At 36.3% G+C, this 19,156-nt stretch overlaps 2 protein-coding genes across 2 annotated transcripts in view; both read right to left on the bottom strand.

The window, feature by feature from the left end:
* Nucleotides 1-1,185, bottom strand: part of LOC6052446 (NAD kinase) — an 89,264-nt gene extending 88,079 nt beyond the window's left edge. The window contains exon 1 of the mRNA XM_038251418.1: nucleotides 817-1,185. The gene's annotated coding sequence lies outside the window, so the exon portion shown is untranslated. The remainder of the gene's footprint in view (nucleotides 1-816) is intronic.
* Nucleotides 1,186-12,857: 11,672 nt separating this feature from the next.
* Nucleotides 12,858-13,582, bottom strand: LOC6052445 (zinc finger protein 311). Its single transcript, XM_001868683.2, has 3 exons — nucleotides 13,479-13,582; nucleotides 13,285-13,417; nucleotides 12,858-13,227 (listed from the first exon to the last, which is right to left on the bottom strand). Exons 1-3 carry the CDS (start codon nucleotides 13,543-13,545, stop codon nucleotides 12,885-12,887), a joined length of 543 nt encoding a protein of 180 aa, XP_001868718.2. The 5' UTR covers nucleotides 13,546-13,582; the 3' UTR covers nucleotides 12,858-12,884.
* Between the last annotated feature and the right edge of the window lie 5,574 nt (nucleotides 13,583-19,156).

Here is a 19,156-nt window from a genome sequence, read left to right as displayed (position 1 = left end):
GGTTTTCCGTGGCCGCCGTGACCAAATCCGGGTGTACAGGTCGGTTTCAGAAAAAAGAGACATCCTAAGCTTTTCTATGAGATTTGGTCAAACATTAAAATTTGAGGCGCTAAAGGACGAAAGTGACGATTCCATAGACGTTTTCCAGGGTTCTCCGAAAAGTTATTTGTTGTTTAAAATGTTTTATTATGCTATAAATGTATTGTCAGAAAATTTTAAGAGTAACAATAACACGTCCTACGTCAAAACAACTAAAAAATAATATATTAGACACAGTTATTTGCTTTATCAAAAACTGTACGTAAACATTCGTGAAGCAGTTGTCCCTATTTGCCCAGAAGCTGATCAAATTTGGCTTTGCCCCAGTAAAACACTTGATAAGATTGCCCGCATAGCATGCCGTTCAAAATGTGCTTCAACCAGCTGATTTGGTTCCCTTTCAATCCGGTATCCACAACACTACACAAACACAGTCCCAACAACAACAAAAACGCGCGCAGCACTCAGAACACGCGTGTATTTATCGCGTTTCATATTACACCACACTGTTCACCTGTTCACACACAAATCTAGTCGAGTCAAGTTGAGACAGGGCTTAGCAAGAGAAGGCGCCCCGTTCAAAAGAGTTATCATTCTATGCACCGATTCAGCGCGAATTCACCGAGCTGCTACCGGGCTCTTTCCAGTCAATTACGCCCATTAATTCGCAGGCGTTCTATTTCTGGAACTCTGTCACGCGCCAATTGACCACACTCCGGCAATCCGCACAAATCAACGAGCAGGTCGTCGCCGTCGTCGCGTAACACACTCACTCACCAACACTGTGACGTGACGTTTGTGGACATGGTCCAGAGAACTCCACTGCCACTGTCGAGTGTGCTACACTGCTGGAACTCACTGTTTTGACCAATTTGGTTGTATCGTGGAATCTCTTGGTAATTGGTCTTTGGACGGGGACCTCCTTCACCGCGGGTTCAGCGAGCTTGAACAGACTTAAGTAACTTTGACACACAGTACCACTTTCATTCCCTCTGGTGAGCCGTACAAACACCTGCCGCCGTTGACCACAACTCGAACTCAACGCCGTTGACCACAACGTACTCTACGCGAACCGTTCCGTGTGGACATCCACACGACACTAACGACTTGAGCCCCGCGCCGTCTGAGCTGGGCAAGCAATCTCGATGTGACGACACCCGCGATGCGGTGAACTCACACTTTGCGAAGACCCTGTGTTAGAAGCGTCCGGGCGCGCCTTTTCCGATGGCCAGTCTCGCGATCACTGGCCGCCGTTGTTGTGTTTGAAAGTGCTCTAGGAGACGACGCGGAACCCAGCAGCAGCAACAGCAGACTCAGCCAACCGCGGCAAAAAACCTCACCCCACCTCCCTTCTTTCCCACCATCGACGGCCACTTGCTGCAGCAGTAAGCTGGGCAATGTTGATGTCGGCTTTGATTACTCTCTGCGGCGGTGGTACCCGACTGTGGTGGCGTGTGTGACAGTGTTGCGACGAAGGCGACGGCGACGACGCGATGTAGCAGAATGTGGGGTAAAGTGGGACAGGCCAAATTTTGCTGAATGACCATTAGATTTTACCATTTTGAGGTCATGTCATGTTTCTTTAAAAAACAAAAATCATAAACTGACGATGATTTTGAAAAACGTAAAAGCACAAGTAAAAGCATTTTTATCTTTTTTCATAAATCGGCCTTCGTCCTGCACAGGGGACTAGATTAGCGAATCTTCACCAATATATTGAGCCGATTTCGTCAAAGCAGTGTTGAGTTATCGTGGCACCCGTTTTTTGAAACTGCCAACTTTAAAATAGCTATATCTCGGCAATGGTACATCCAACTGTCTTTAAAGAAACAACGTTAATAGTTGAAAATGTAAACAGTCCCCTCCCGTTTTTGGGCACACGATTTTTTCAATCATTTCTGCTTGCCAAAAATGAACATAAATTTTGTAAAATGTTCTTTATTGTGTGAATTTCTTAAATACAAAAAAGTTGATTTGAAAATGCTTTTTGTGTTACTTTATGCTAATCAAAGGCAAAAGAAATGCAAAACATTTTGAAACAATTCATATAATAAGACTTATTAACAAATAATTAGAATTTACTTGCCCCACCATGCGCCTCCGCTCATGGTACTTTACATGGGAAAACAGTTTTTGCCATCCTCACCTCAATGAGGAAAGGCTTTAAAATCACTCGAAAAATGAACTTCTTAATTCGTCCTCTTAGACCCACTTTCACTCAGACCTATCGACTGAGAATCAAATGCTGAACAAATGTCTGTGTATGTGTATGTCTGTAAGTCCATGCACACGATTATCTCCGGACTGGCTGAACCGATTCGGACCGTTCTGGTCTCATTTTATCCTTCTTGGGGTCCCACAAGACCCTAGTTAATATTATGAAATTTACAAAAGAACGATTTTAGCTAAACTTCGAAGGATTGTAAAAACGGTGGTTTTCGTAAGAAAACCCGTCATGCTATATATTGTTAAAAAGGTATTTAAAAAAATTTCCAAGGCGTTCAACAGATTGAAGATCTGACAATCCTATCGAAAGTTAATAGCACTTATGTGTTATTTATACACTTTTTTGTGGCCAGATCTCAGATATTTTAATAAAAATAAACAGTGTTGCAAATGAGTGATAAAAAAAACTATCAATTATCGCTGCACCATCAACATCCGAGAGTATAGCGACCGTCACTATAGCTTGTGAGATCTCTTCTTGTGTCTCGTGATTCCCAGCGATGGCATTCTCTCTCTATTACTCCTTCCCTTTTCATCGACTCTGCGCTCTCACCGCTGAGTCTCTCAATCTCTCCGAAAACTGCAATGAAAGAACGCGAGATGGCGATTAGGAACCGTCCACGCATGACGTCCCGCTAAACTGCGTTTGCGAAATTAGTTTTGTGGCGGCTTTTGTGGTCAAACGCTAATGCGATAGGATGATCGTGGAAGCGGGAAAGAGAGAGAAAATAAAAATGTCAATCGCGAGTGTGCAAACTCGATATCGTGCTCGGCTATGTGAGGCGCTGAGAGTTTCAATAAGGAGAGAAGAGCACTTGTATTTGAGGCGTGAATATTCAGGCGGGATAATTGAAGTTTCTTGGAGCTGATATTTTGATAATTTAACAACCCTAAAAATAAGTGTTATTTATACACTTTTTTGAGGCTGTGTAGTGTATTCACTTTATGAATGCGAGGAAGGCATCAACCACCTAAGGGTGAATTAAGCATCGTTTTTTTCAGAAATACGCAATTTTCACCGATAAAATATTTTGAATCAAACATATTCTTTATCAGGAAGGTGAAACACAACTTTTTTGGTACAAATCTCCAATGGGTGTTTCCGATTTATAATTTTTTGCTTCCTCTATACCGTGTGGCATGTACTTTTTTAACTTATTGGTTCAATCTGAAAAGTTTTCAGTGAAAACTGAATTTTATTTATATTCCTGGTATGCAGTGTTGGAATTCGAGCGAGAAGAAGGAAAGCATTTCTCGCTCGCGAGCGAGGGAGGGAACTTGTAGTACTTTTCTCTTCTCGCTCGCGCTCGCATTTTCGATCGCGTTCTCGCTCGCGCTCGCATTTTCGATCGCGTTCTCGCTCTCGCCGCGAGCGCTCGCGAGCGCCTCGTACTAGCCGTTCGTCCCAAGCGTTCTCCAATTGCTGTGTTGTTTTTTTTCGTTTCTAACACATTAAACTTCTCGCGAACGGGCAATTCTGGCTCGCGAGCTATCCCGTTCGCGAGCGGAGGAGAGCACGGGCAATCGGTGAGTTTCTCTCGGCAGCTCGAGACTCGCGGCGAGAACTCGAGAGAGAGAAATTTTTCTCGCGAGAGCGCGATAATACCAACACTGCTGGTATGTTTTCAACATTTTCGATTTTATAGGTATTGTTGATTTCATTTTTTTAGGTAATAAAAAAAATGTTTTTGAGCAATTCCAGCCCAAAACAGGAATTTTTCAGGTACTTTTTTCTCGACCCTCTCCGATTTCAATGAAACTTTGTAGACATGTTATCCTACGCTTATATAATCCATTTTTGTGTATATGGAGCCAGTTCCACACGATAATGACATTTGAGAAGGGCGTAAGTGTTTTAAATATTTTTGTAATTCGGAATTTAAATATTTCTGTATCTCGAAGCCGTTGCATCGTATCAAAAAGTGATCAAAGACAAACTTGTAGGAAATTTGACGGGCTTTTCGATAAAAATACACTGAAAAAACACCCAACTTTTATGAGATTTTTGATTTTTAAGTTTAAAAGTCAAATTTGAAGGGGAGCCCACGATTTTTTTTCGTTCAAAATTTTTGTGAAGATAGCCTAAGATGTTACAAAAAGACTCACGAAAAATGCAGGATGGAGCAACTCACCTAAAAAAATACAAAAATCATTTACTGAAACTGTTTTTTTGAAAAGTGCTCTAAACGTCAAAATTTTCAAAAACCGAATACGGGAATCGATTTTCCAGACAATTTTACATAAAATGACCATTGTCCTAAGTCCAATCCTTGTAAAGTTACAGCGGTTTTAAAAATAAAAATGTTGAAAAATAGGTTTTTTGATGGTTTTTGGCAATTTCTATATGACAGACTTAATTTTTCAGTCTCGTAAATATTTTTACCGAGGCGTACGAGGCGCTCGCGGGTCTCGTGGCGCAGGGGTAGCGGCTTCGGCTGCCGATCCCGATGATGCCTATGAGACGCGGGTTCGATTCCCGCCTTATCCACTGAGCTTCTATCGGATGGTGAAGTAAAACGTCGGTCCCGGTTTCTCCTGTCTCGTCAGAGGCGCTGGAGCAGAAATCCCACGTTAGAGGAAGGCCATGCCCCGGGGGGCGTAGTGCCAATAGTTTCGTTTTTTAAATATTTTTACCGGAAAGCTCGTCAAATTTCCCATAAGTTTGTCTTTGACAACATTTAAATTGGATGTATGAGCTTGCAGATATAAGCTAATTACATTGCTCATAATTGAAAACATCATATTTTTTCAGTGTAGTATAGTAACCTGGATAGTAAATTAGCTTATATCTGTAAGCCCATACATCCAATTGAAATGTGGTCAAAGACAAACTTATGGGAAATTGGACGAGCTTTCCGGTAAAAATATTTACGAGACTGAAAAATCAAGTTTGTCATATAGAAATTGCCAAAAACCATCAAAAAACCTATTTTTTCTGCATTTTTATTTTTAAAACCGCTGTAACATCACAAGGATTGGACTTAGGACAATGGTCAATATGAAGACTTTTATGTAAAATTGTCTGGAGAATCGATTCCCGTATTCGGTTTTTGAAAATTTTGACGTTTAGAGCACTTTTCAAAAAAACAGTTTCAGTAAATGATTTTTGTATTTTTTTAGGTGAGTTTCTCCATCCTGCATTTTTCGTGAGTCTTTTTGTAACATCTTAGGCTATCTTCACAAAAATTTTGAACGAAAAAAAATCGTGGGCTCCCCCTCAAATTTGACTTTTAAACTTAAAAATCAAAAAATCTCATAAAAGTTGGGTGTTTTTTTCTTTCAGTGTATTTTTATCAAAAAGCCCGTAAAATTTCCTACAAGTTTGTCTTTGACCACTTTTTGATACGATGCAACGGCTTCGAAATACAGAAATATTTAAATTCCGAATTACAAAAATATTTAAAACACTTACGCCCTTCTCAAATGTCATTATCGAGTGGAACTGGCTCCATATACACAAAAATGGCTTATATAAGCGAAAGATAACATGTCTACAAAGTTTCATTGAAATCGGAGAGGGTCGGGTACAACCGATTCCCTATTTGGCATGGAATTGCTCTTTTAGCTTATTGTCAACACAACATTCAACACAAAAAATCATTTTAGCAAAAAAAACATTTATCATCCAAAATTCACTAAAATTATTTTTTAATAAACCAGAACATGCTCAAAATGTTAGGAAAAGAATGCATTTTAATTGATTTCAGCTAATTGTACTTAAATTTGTATGGATATTTTAAAGTTTTTTCAAAAAATATTTTGTGGTGGTCGAAAAAAGTATTTTAAGATAATTGCAACACCCATATTCCTCCGATTTTAACATTTAGTTTGCCTTAATCCTAAAAGCTTGAATTCCAAAAATGCTTGATAAATATTTACTAGGTTCACTCACATTGAAACATGTGAAACTATGTCCTAAAATAGGGATCAAAATATTAATAAATCATTAGTTTTTTATCAACAAAAATTAAAAAAAGATTAGCATAAAAAAGATTAAAATAAACCTTAATTTTTAAAAAGTATAAAATCACTTTACAAGTAATCAACGGGCTATTTTACATGATTATTCAAAATGCGGGTCATACTTTGGTCACCCCTGTTATAAGCCAAAAAGCCTGTTGAAAAACATAAAAAATGAAATCTCTTAAATTCCAAAAAAGTCTTTCTCCATAACTGATTGATTTGGTGTTTGAATCTAGGTTTGAACCAACATGAAAAATATTGATTATTGACTAGATCTTGGCCATGAATAGGGTTATAGAATTTTCACGATTTCACGGACAACGTAAAATTCGTAAAATTCCACAATCTCCGCGAAATTCCGTGAAATTCAAGGGTTTTCGGAAATCAATACACAAAAATACCAAATGTTTTAAGTTTAAAGAGTGAATTTGATATCTTTTCAATTAAAAGCGTACTTTTTTATTCTTGAATTGAATTCTAATATTTGAAAGGAACTCAATTATTGAAATAGATTTGATAGAGTTAGTAAAACATTGAATTAGAAATAAATGAACGAAAAAAGAAACTGTGATAAAAAACATACCTTAGTTTCGCATTTTCGGAAATGAGTACAATCGATTGTAATTATTGTATTTTGGTTTTTTGTTTGCGTTTTCTATTTTATTTTGCAACTTTTCTCAAAAGTTTAGTAAAAATAGAAGTGCAATAGACTGGAAACAAAATTTGATGCCATATATTTATTGTCACTTTTTGCACTATTGAGTTAGTTAAAAATCATTTTGAATTTTATAAAATTTCAATGTACAGTTCAGCAAAAAGTTCTCCTCGTAATTTTTTGTGAAAACTCATTTTATTAAAACTAATGAATGACTTTGGCTTAAAAATACTATGTTAGAAAATCAGCCCTTTTCCATATGGAGCCAACTCCAATTCAAAACATGGTTCCGAAATTTGTTCGCATCAGTATCAGCCTTTTCTGACATTTATTACTTTTTCCTTAGTCTTGCAAAATTCACCCGAATTTTGAAGATTTGATTTGATGTCCACCCTGAAAACTACAATATTTTCAGCTTAAAAAATCACTGAGCTTTGATGCTCAAAAAATGTTTTTATAAGTTATTCTAGCATTTTTCACGCTCCGTGAAACTTAAATATGAAAGAAATTCTTTTAAACATGAAAGCAATTTACATAAAAGATTATAAAACAATACCAAGCATAAAATGTCTTAAGTGTAAGACACTTTGAAAGCCCACTAAAAACCCAAACTCTCCTAGCAAAAATGTGAGTCCTACTGAGTGCCAAAGAAGTCACCCACCGCACGAGAGAGAGTGAACGCGCGTCTTGTTTACTCAACAGACCAAATACTCTTCTCGGTTAGTGGTCGTGCCAAACATAACCCTCGACAGTCGGTTGAGTACGGTGACTATCAAATATGAGCTGATCAAAGTGAACATGAGCATTCTAGTGCAATGTGGTGACACACTGTACACCATGTTTCACCTTATAGGTGTTTAAGCATTCCCCCATTACTGGATCAATGGAATGTCGGGCTTATCTTTGTGTTTAACACATTGAACAGATACAAAGAGAGTGCGAATACATAAGCGAAGCAAGCGCGAAATAAATCATATCGCGAAATGAATGGCTCATTCAAAGTCATTATTGAGCTCTGGGACAAAAAAATAGTACATAAGGAAAAGAATGTCAATGCCGAGAAGAAGAAAAAATGTTGAAAGACACATAATAAGTGCATGTTCTCAGTTAATGATACAATGGTGTACACACATAAAAAATGACTAACTAAACTAAACACCTGGTGGTTTGACACTTATACGATTGACACTTTTTAGTTGACTAACTTAAAAGTGACGAACTTTTACTTTTTACATGGTGCTCACGCACACTATCAAACAAGCGTTTGATAGTGTATGTGGGCTCCTTGTGAAAGGGTTGTCAAACTAAAAAGGGACCCCGATCGTTTGACAACAGTCCGTTTTTATTGGATTCAATTGGATAAGTTATAAACAGTGATCCAGCTCGCTGGACTGGAGTTGGAACAGGATACACCCAGAAAAGCCAACAAAATTCCCTTACAGGATTGGCAGAACATATGACATTGAATGACAGTTGATCATAGTCATAGAGTTATCTAAGCCCGAGCTCACGCACACTAGCACCCCATTTGTTTTGCTGGTGGGTACAAAATTTAACCTCAATCTTTTTCGTGTACGTACACGCAATACATGCGCACGTAGATAACTCTATTGGATGTCTGAGGTTATTTGTTTGGGTGTACAAAATTGGAAATGAATAAATTCCAATAAGAACTCAGGTCACCGTGCGCCAGTCTATCCCTCATCTAACCCAAAACAAACCTTCGTCTGTCAGCTTGACGGTTCGCTCATTCGCACTCTCCCCCTTTCGTTTCTCTCTTCATCACACCGACGATGATGTGATGATGTGTTTACTACCGGATTACGGGGAAACGGCAGCGACTTTACTCACCATTCGTGTAAGTCTTCCTTGCTGGTTGACAGGCGATTCGCGGGAGTCGATCCCGACGATCCCGCTGCTAAATCACCGTTCATTGCAGAAGACATATTGCGCGTGATGTTAGTTAGTAGGCTATGAACACAGCACAGCACGACTTGCTTGCTTTGTTTGCACACTTAGTAATAATGGAAGAGATTCTTTTTTTTTTTTGGTTTGCTTGGATCAGTCTTTCAAACGGCGTTAGGAGAGAGAGGATGACACTTGTAAAATACTTAACTTCTACGGCAACCGATGCTCGTCATTATCTAATCGCGCCCGAACACACACACACACTGGGATCAAACTTTCACAATACTGATTAATTTGAGTAACCAACTCGTACAACTCAACAGTACACTCTAGCTTTTGTTTGCAGTTGATGTCCCGGGTTTGTTCAATGTTTACTTTGATGAATGATGAACTCGATTCAGGTTATTCCTACATGAATGGAACGACACATTCACTTCTAGAAGGAAAGCACACTCACATGCGAAACTCAAAGAACCGATGAAAACAAAATCTTCAAAAAATCTCGGAAGATCACACTCTCACTAGCGTGCCAGCGTAGCAACCTCTGACTTTCGCGTCGTAAGGATGTGTGTGGTGCAGAGTATGCAATTTCTTTGCGCGAATCGTGTCGCAGCAGGCGGATTAGCGGCTTAAACGTCCCAACTTGGACACCCACGGCGAACGCAGCTCCACCTTCCGGTCACGACGACGACGACGACGGTGAAGTGCATTACGGAAGTTCGAATCGAAAATCGAACCGAAAGTCCACGAAACTAGCACTGAATGAGATGCGGTCGGACGATGCACGGATTTTGACTTTATTTTGACACTGACAGCAGGAAAATTTGGGAGTTGCGAGGCATGTGATGGAATGAAAGAAGGTGGTTGGGTGTGGGAGGATGAACATCGAATGTTGAGCATGCGCGCATGAGACAGTTTTGTCTTGTTTTGGGTTGGCTGGTGATGAGTTTACGGCTGTTTTGAAAACATTGGTTAAGGTATAGAGTGGCGGAAATAGAAACATGGACTTTGTAAAATATTGTTCTATGAAGCAAACTTTTTTCTTTTTTTTGAACAATTTAGGCCAAGTTCTTGCGGTAAATATTGTGATTGTTAGTGCAAAATGGAATCAGAATTTTAAAATTTTCATTGAAAATTTTATAATCAACAAACATTTAATACTGTTAAAGCATTTTTTTAAATAGAAACTATATTTCATTAATTGAACCTATTTTTTAAATGTTTAATCGTGCTGTTTTAAAAAAAATTAACATATTTTAATCTGTTAAAATTTTCACAGAATAAAAAAAATGGAAATTTATTTGATTTTTGGGATGTCGATTGAATTCAAAACTATATGAACCTATTTTTTAAATGATTAATCGTGCTGTTTAAAAAAAAAGTTCAACATATTTTAATCTAACTGTTTTATGTATATTATAGAATTATTATTGAGCTTTTTCACTTACAAAAACGTCGAAATTCCTAGTTAAAATTTTCACAGAATAAAAAAAAATGGAAATTTATTTGATTTTTGGATGTCGATTGAATTCAGCATTTATTTAAAAAGATTTTTATTGTTTTAAACCTATCCTGACGAAAAAAACAAAAGTCACTTTTGTTATCGTATGGTGGACATTAGGGTGGTTCAAATTTTAGCGGTATGATGAGATAGCACTTCAGTGTCTTCAGAACAATTGAAGGGAACGCCATTCTGAGCAACTTTGTACAAGGGCAGAAAGCTCTAGAGCAATTCTCTACGAGATTGGTCTTTTTTCTTTGATTTTAATTTTGGTATTTTTTAATCCGACTGAAACTTTTTTGGTGCCTTCGGTATGCTCAAAAAAGCCATTTTGCATCATTTGTTTGTCCATATAATTTTCCATTCAAATTTGGCAGCTGTCCATACAAAAATGATGTATTAAAATAAAAAAAAATGTATTTTTTGAAGGAATTTTTTGATCAATTTGTTGTCTTCGGCAAAGTTGTAGGTATGGATAAGGACTATACTGGATAAATGTGATACACGGTAAAACAAATCTTGGTGATTTTTAATTTCCTTTTTTGTCACTAAAACTTGATTTGCAAAAAAAAACACTATTTTTAATTTTTTTCATTATCTGATATGTTATAGAGGACATCAAATGCCAACTTTTCAGAAATTTCCAGAATTATCATAAAATCTTTGACCAAATTATGAATTTTTAAATCAATTTGATTTTTTTTCCCTTTTGAAATGTTAGTCTTGATAAAAAAAAATGAAAATATTTTTTGCCCAGAAGGCCGATGCAAATATTTTACTTTTCCTGTCATTCTCGAGCTCGAGTGACGAAATGCTACTTTTCACTACCAAAATTAACAAAATGGAAAATTAATACCTTTCAATACCAACTCGTTTTGAAAACATCTTCTTTTTGCAAGGGGGGAGGGTCGAGAAAAATATACATGAAAATTTAAATAACAAGCCATAGTTTTGACATTTGAATGCAAAAGTGGTTTTAAAAAGCATTTTACACTAGTTCAGTTCATTTTAAATTGATTTCAGCTGATTGCATTTGTATTTTCATTTGAATTTTTAAGTTTTTTGAAAAATATAACTTTTACCAACTTTTTTTTTTGACCTATTTTAAGAAGAGGGGGGAGGGTATTTGTACCATTTGTACCATTTTTTCAAGAGTAAAAGTGAATATTTTGAGCTCTTAAATTATCCAGAAAAGTCTTAAAAATTTCGAAAAAATATGGTTGGATGCAAAAGAAGTAGAGCGCCCAATTTCCCGTCCCGGGAAAAAAAATCCCGGGAATTCCCGGGATTTCCCGAAAAAAAATATTTCCCGTTTCCCGGGAAACTTGTAAATTTCCCGGGAATTCCCGAAATTCGAAATTGTGGAAGCATACATTTTCTTAAATTTTTGGAACTATTTTTTAAAAATGCTCTGAAAAAATAATAAATGAACAAACTCAATATGATTTTGTTCAATTAAATGTATTGTTTGGTTTGTATAAAATTAATCAGATTATCAGAAATTATGATATCAGAATTATTTCTGTTAATATAAATTTTTGAAGCAACTGGGAATAGATATTGTATAATGAGTATTAAATTATTACAATTAGGTAAACTTTTAACAGATTGATGTTATTTCATCAAAACAGTATTAACATCTTGCCTCCAAATTAAAATTGAGATTTTTTTACGTTTTTGTTTACCATGATCAAATGAGATGAAAATCGAATTTGTGCAAAAAGAATTAATTCAATTAGTTGAATACCTAGTACTAAAGAAATAAAAGAATTATGGAGCACTGAAGCAACTACAGGTGTTAGATGGTTAAATGTGAAAAAATAGAAGACTTTTGTGGAATGATGTTAATTTATTGTATAATTTAAATCATGTTGCATAATAATACAAAAAAATATCATTAAAAAATTACTTTCTATTGTTTGTTCTCAAAAAATGCAAAAATATATTCAAAGCTAGCTTCAAATATTTGAAAACATTGGGTTGCTTGGAGTAATTTTTTTCCGGGATTTCCCGGGAAATTGGCTGAAAATTTCCCGTTTCCCGGGAAATTGGACGCTCTAAAAAGAAGAGACAAGTTTTGACTGTAATAATTCAAGATTAAATTCAATTAATTTTGTTGATTGTCACTTATGTGTACAGACCTTCAAAGTCACCATTTGGTTTTGCTGGGGCTGACTAGATTCCAGAGTGCTTCATACAATTCAGACACGATTATCCGAAGGCCTCGAAAAAAATCCTTATTTTTGATTGCCGAGCTAGTGTGTGACCCCTAAACTACGCTAAAGCGATTTAGAATTTTAAATCCAAGATGGCGGTCAATATGGAGAGGACGAAATATTGAAAAAATGCATTTTGTTATTTAATAGATAGTATAACAAGAACCTGAAAAAAACGAAAATAAATTTTGTTCGTGATTTGATTATCCAAAGTCCCATACAAACCTTAGAATAATCGTAATTTTTGAATAATTGTATCTTTTTGAAAAAAAAAGAAAAAAAAATCTGTTCGTCCAATCAAGCTCATATCGTCTGAAAAATAAATGTAATATTGATTGATTTTATTTGCAACAAGTATCTCATGCTACATCAGTTTCTAAACCCCCTTCTTGGCCTGAAACTTGGCACAAGCGCTCGCATTATGGCGCTTCATGTCGCTGGTCTTGGCGAAGCACTGGCCACACCGGGGACAGCTCACCGTCCAGTTGTGGTGGCCGGTTCGCTTGCGGTGCATGTGCAGGGCCAGGGCCGACTTGAAGCACTTGCCACAGTTGCAGGGCCAGGGCCGTTCGGCGGAGTGGACGACTTCGTGGTTGCGCCGCTGGTACCGGAAGCGGAAGCTTTTGGCGCAAGACCGACAGGGGTGGCACCTGGGTCGGGAAGGTTGAGGGTCCGTCGGGGGTAGTGGGACTTTGGAAGACGATACGGAAGTTGCGCTTCTGGGACATGATTTTTTAGGCTTGAACTTGATTTAAAATTAACTCTTCTATACTTACAGCTCGATTGAGACGTCATCATCTTCACTTTCAGTATCAGTACTTTCAGCGCAGTAAGATACAAAGCCACTTCGAGTGTTGACTCGACGCGCTTTGGTTTCGAATGGGGACCAAAAAAGGTCACAAAATAGCTCTAAAAGTGGGTACTATTTAAAGGATTTCACACGAGCTTTCAATTTTTCAATTTTACTTACTGTCCCATTTATCGTTTCTTGCTGCAAGTGATCGATCGTATCGACGTGATAAATTATGTTTAGGCATTTTAAATTAAATATGAAACGGATTGAATGATTATTCGTTTAGTTAACTGTCAAAATCGAAAAGTTTAGAAAATCCATTTTAGGCGGCCTACTAAGAAAAGCGCGAAGATGATTTTTGATTCCAGAATCATTTAATTTTTCAAAATCGTTCCTGTTGATGTAATATGTCCAAAGTTTTTTTTTAAAAAGACCTATAAACTATTGAGCAACCCTCTACGAAATCGGCCAATTTCGACCATTTTTTATTTTTTGTATTTTTTTATTTTTTGTATAAAAATCCGCAACTTTTGAGCCATAGAGAAACATGATCCAAAAATCTGCCGCCGAGTTATGAATTTTTGAAAAAATAGTGATTTTTGGAAAAAAAAAATCGAAGTTTAATGCAAAAACTAGTTTGAAGTTATTTTTTAATGCAAAATTGAATTGGCAATCGAAAAGTTCTTTACAGATTTTTTGATAACGGGCTCCGTATTCAAGATATAGCTACCGAAAGTTTGATTTCAGCGTAATATTTGCAGTTTTTCGATTTTTAAAAATAGTGACCATGAGTGACCATTTCTAAAAATATTTTTTTTGAAAAGTTCAGAAAATTTGCTATAAAATTGTCCAAGAGACATTAAAGATTGGCCCCGGGTTGCTGAGATAGAGCCGCTTTAAGAACAAGAAACACGAAAATTGAAGTTTTCTAAATCTCACAAAACAACCCATCATTTTCTAATGACGATATATCAGCAACTAATGGTCCGATTTACAATGTTAATACATGAAACATTCGTGAATTTTCCGATCTTTTCGAAAAAAATATCTTGAATTGGGGTGGGGCGTATTGAATGGTGGGTTGTTTTGGTGAGATTTAGAAAACTTCAATTTTCGTGTTTCTTGTTCTTAAAGCGGCTCTGTCTCAGCAACCCGAGTTCCAATCTTTAATGTCTTTTGGACAATTTTATAGCAAATTTTCTGAACTTTTCAAAAAATATATTTTTAGAAATGGTCACTCATGGTCACTATTTTTAAAAATCGAAAAACTGCAAATATTACGCTGAAATCAAATTTTCGGTAGCTATATCTTGAATACGGAGCCCGTTATCAAAAAATCTGTAAAGTACTTTTTGATTGCAAATTCAATTTTGCATTAAAAAATAATGTCATACTTGTTTTTGCATGAAACTTCGATTTTTTTTCCAAAAATCACTATTTTTTCAAAAATTCATAACTCGGCGGCAGATTTTTGGACCATGTTTCTCTATGGCTCAAAAGTTGCGGATTTTTGTCCCCGAAAACATATCAAAAAATCTCGAAAATCAAAAAATACCTATTTTGGGAAATTGACTTTTTGTAAAAAAAAAAGTTGATCAAAAAATCTGCAAATATTTTTTTCCGTGTACCTATTTTTTTCTCAAAAGTCCTCAACAATACCTACAACTTTGCCAAAGACACCAAATTGATCAGAAAATTCACTCAAAAGTTACAGCTGTTTGAATATTTTCAAACCATTTTTGAATGGACAGCAGCCAAAATTGTATGGAGACTTGTATGGATGAACCAATGACACAAAATAGCATATTTGGTCATAGGGAACCCCCACAAAGTTTGAGTCAAATAAAAAAATACAAATAAAATCCAATTCCAGTTTTGGTAGAGAATTGCTCTATTGTCTTTCATTGAGTCGTATTGCTGGATAAAGCCCTTTCTATCATTTCAATAATCATTTCAATAAATGAAGCCCTTCCTACATCACCGTTGATCGGAAGGGACGCCGACGGAGAATTTCTGGAGAATCGCGGTCGAATTAATACTATATTTAAATCCCTAGATAGGTATCTTTCCGCAGCCGGCTGCCTAAGATTTTTAAAATTTCAACCGATAAACAAATTGCTCATGGTCGCATCACCTACCACAGTGAATCCTGACCTCATACCCATCTTACTAACCCCTCAAAACTCATGTGATACTTTGTCGGAGACGCAGTCGATTTGGCGGTCCCATCACTCAAGTATCGGACTAACATTCCCATCCACTTCCCCGTGTCTTACCTCTGGTCGTGGCCGGCGTCGGTATTGATCAGCATGATAGGGACCATTGAAAATTGCGAAGGGGTGATGATTGGTTCCTACTTTTCATCTGTGGTCCACGGAGCAATGTTTGGGGGTCCTGGTCAATAACGAAGTAGCAGCTACGGGTAGACACCAATGCTATGCTATGCTATGCTAGAATTGCTCTATTGTCTTTCATATGTTTATAGGACCTATTCAAAAAAACTCAAGATGTGATGTTAAGATGTAGTAATGGGACAGTAGGGTAGGGTAGTAGCGTGTCCCAAAAAAACACGAAGTCGAGGAATTCAATGTGCTCAGTTCTCAAATGATAGAAAATCATGTTAGAAACAACTCTCTCATACATAAAAACTTTCGGAAAAATTGTTTACCACGTTCCCTGGGCATTTTTTTGAAAAAAGTCAGTTTTTTCGACAATTTCACAAAATCTGCTTAGAAAAAATGGAAAATTTTAAAATTTCAAATAGCCTATACCATTAAATGATGGTCTGTGGTCCAATAAACAAGTTAATGTATCGATTTGGCCTTTTAAAACCTTGTTTTTACTTTCCCGGTAGCTTTTATGTCGAAAAATACGAGTTTTTGCTTTACTTTTTTTTCAATCTTTTCCCTCGGTATTGAACACAAAAATTTCCTCATATGTGAAAATACATGCATCTTGTAGGAAATTTTCCGCCGAAGATTTTCGTCTAAGCAACTTTGAAGTTTCATCAACTCTGAGCTAAGATATTCCAGTTTTTGTGAAGAAAGAATATTGAATATTTGAAAATGTTGATATTAATCATCATTGGCATACAATATTAAGGATAATTTAAGCCTAATTTGAAGTGCGGCTGTATCGCATCTGTTTTTAAACATGATTGGTTCATCCTTCAATACTAAGGGCCACCTGGTTTTGTTTTCTCATGGCACACTACGTGCTAAATCAATGAATTACTTTTAGCAAATAACTCATATTTAGAGCATTTTGCATTTAAACCAATCGATGCACGTTTGCTGTGTTTCCATGGCTACAAATAAACAAATAACAAATCGATGAATCTGTGCTCTCTTATGCTATCTAGATAGGAAAACCAGTAAGCTTAGTACAAGAGCACAGAGGCATCGAAATATATGGTTCGATTATACGGGGTTGGCAATTGTCCACGCTCCATCCAAAAAAGTTTTTTTTATGGACAATTGACCATGAGAAGGGGAGGGAGCTGAGATTTAAAAAAATGTCTACGTGATTAATGGATGGATCCCTATAGAATAAATTCCAAATATTAGTGATATTTTTAATTTACCTGAACATCGGATTTATCAACAGGAGTTATAAGAAGGGAGTGTAAACGTTACGTTGTGGTTCAGATCACGGAAATGCGTACAATTGAACCTTATATTTGTTATTTGTTTATTTGTAGCCATGGAAACACAGCAAACGTGCATCGATTGGTTTAAATGCAAAATGCTCTAAATATGAGTTATTTGCTAAAAGTAATTCATTGATATAATTGATGAGAGTTCGACTGTTGTTATTATTTTGAGTTTGATCGGCTACTCAGTCTGGGCAAAGTGAAACGCTGTTTATGCTGTGTCCGACGTTTCGGCGCTGATTGGCGCCTTCTTCAGGGGGAACTATTAATTAATAATTTATTGTTAGAAACACATATTAGAGGACTTATTACAGAAAACCATACATAGCTTGACGTTTCTTGTTAGCTAACAAGAAACGTCAAGCTATGTATGGTTTTCTGTAATAAGTCCTCTAATATGTGTTTCTAACAATAAATTATTAATTAATAGTTCCCCCTGAAGAAGGCGCCAATCAGCGCCGAAACGTCGGACACAGCATAAACAGCGTTTCACTTTGCCCAGACTGAGTAGCCGATCAAACTCAAAGTAATTCATTGATTTAGCACGTAGTGTGCCATGAGAAAACAAAACCAGGTGGCCCTTAGTATTGAAGGATGAACCAATCATGTTTAAAAACAGATGCGATACAGCCGCACTTCAAATTAGGCTTAAATTATCCTTAATATTGTATGCCAATGATGATTAATATCAACATTTTCAAATATTCAATATTCTTTCTTCACAAAAACTGGAATATCTCAGCTCAGAGTTGATGAAACTTCAAAGTTGCTTAGACGAAAATCTTCGGCGGAAAATTTCCTACAAGATGCATGTATTTTCACATATGAGGAAATTTTGTGTTCAATACCGAGGAAAAGATTGAAAAAAAAAGCAAAAACTCGTATTTTTCGACATAAAAGCTACCGGGAAAGTAAAAACAAGGTTTTAAAAGGCCAAATCGATACATTAACTTGTTTATTGGACCACAGACCATCATTTAATGGTATTGGCTATTTGAAATTTTAAAATTTTCCATTTTTTCTAAGCAGATTTTGTGAAATTGTCGAAAAAACTGACTTTTTTCAAAAAAATGCCCAGGGAACGTGGTAAACAATTTTTCCGAAAGTTTTTATGTATGAGAGAGTTGTTTCTAACATGATTTTCTATCATTTGAGAACTGAGCACATTGAATTCCTCGACTTCGTGTTTTTTTTTGGGACACGCTAGTAGGGTAGTCATCAATGAGACACTTTTGGTTTTCAATTTTCAACGATTTTTCTAATTTCTAAATCAGCATGTTTTAATAAGCTTTTTGTTGCATTTTCTTTCTTTTAATGTGTTCTAACATTGACCAAAATATGAGATCGATCCGACCTCTATAGCCAGAGTTATTCAACTGTCTCATTGTAGACGCACTTGGCAGGAACAATGAGACACTTGGGGAACAATGAGACACTCTACGAAAATCAACATTTTTCTAGCAAATCATCATGTTTTTGTATTGTTCCATTGCAGGTGACTTGCCTTGAACATTTTAGAGCAATTTTGCCAACATGAAACTTTTAATAAAAAAAAAAGTTATACTAAAAAGTATTTAAATTTCGTAAAATCCATATATTTTACCAAATAACTTTATATTTTTGGTGAAATGAAGTTCAAACTCAATAAATATGCCAAAAATCACTTCCAATTCATGATTTCCATAGATTTTGAAAAGTTTAATGAAGAAAAATCAAAGTGTCTCATTGTTACCCATGGGCCGAAAAGAGTGGGGAACAATGAGACAGCCCTGGATTCTGGGTATATTCTAAATATTGGTCAAACCTAATAAAAGGACATTGTAGCCCAACTCATGTCCTGTGAAATGACGAAAGAAATTTCGAGAAACATTTGTTTTTGTGTTAATGGCAGCCTATGAACGAAAATGTAATTTTTAGTCATAATTTACTTTTACACCCCAGAATCAAACATGTATGAATAACTTTGCAAGGGAGCGTCCATAACCAAAGCCACTATTATGACAGACGTGTATCTAGTAGACACACCTTTTCCCCAAATATGATCCTGATTGGTTGAAAATACGTCTTGTGAGAGCCATTTTATCATTGTTCCCCGTATCTCATTGATGACTACTCTACCCTACGTGTACTGAGCCCGAGTCCCAAATATGAGCTTGTTTGGTTGCGAAAGAACCTGGTGCTTTGACTTTGGAATTTTAATAGG

Source organism: Culex quinquefasciatus, chromosome 2 (genome assembly GCF_015732765.1).
Source record: "Culex quinquefasciatus strain JHB chromosome 2, VPISU_Cqui_1.0_pri_paternal, whole genome shotgun sequence".
Classification (NCBI taxonomy): Eukaryota; Metazoa; Arthropoda; class Insecta; order Diptera; family Culicidae; genus Culex; species Culex quinquefasciatus.
This window is presented reverse-complemented; position numbering and strand designations above follow the sequence as displayed.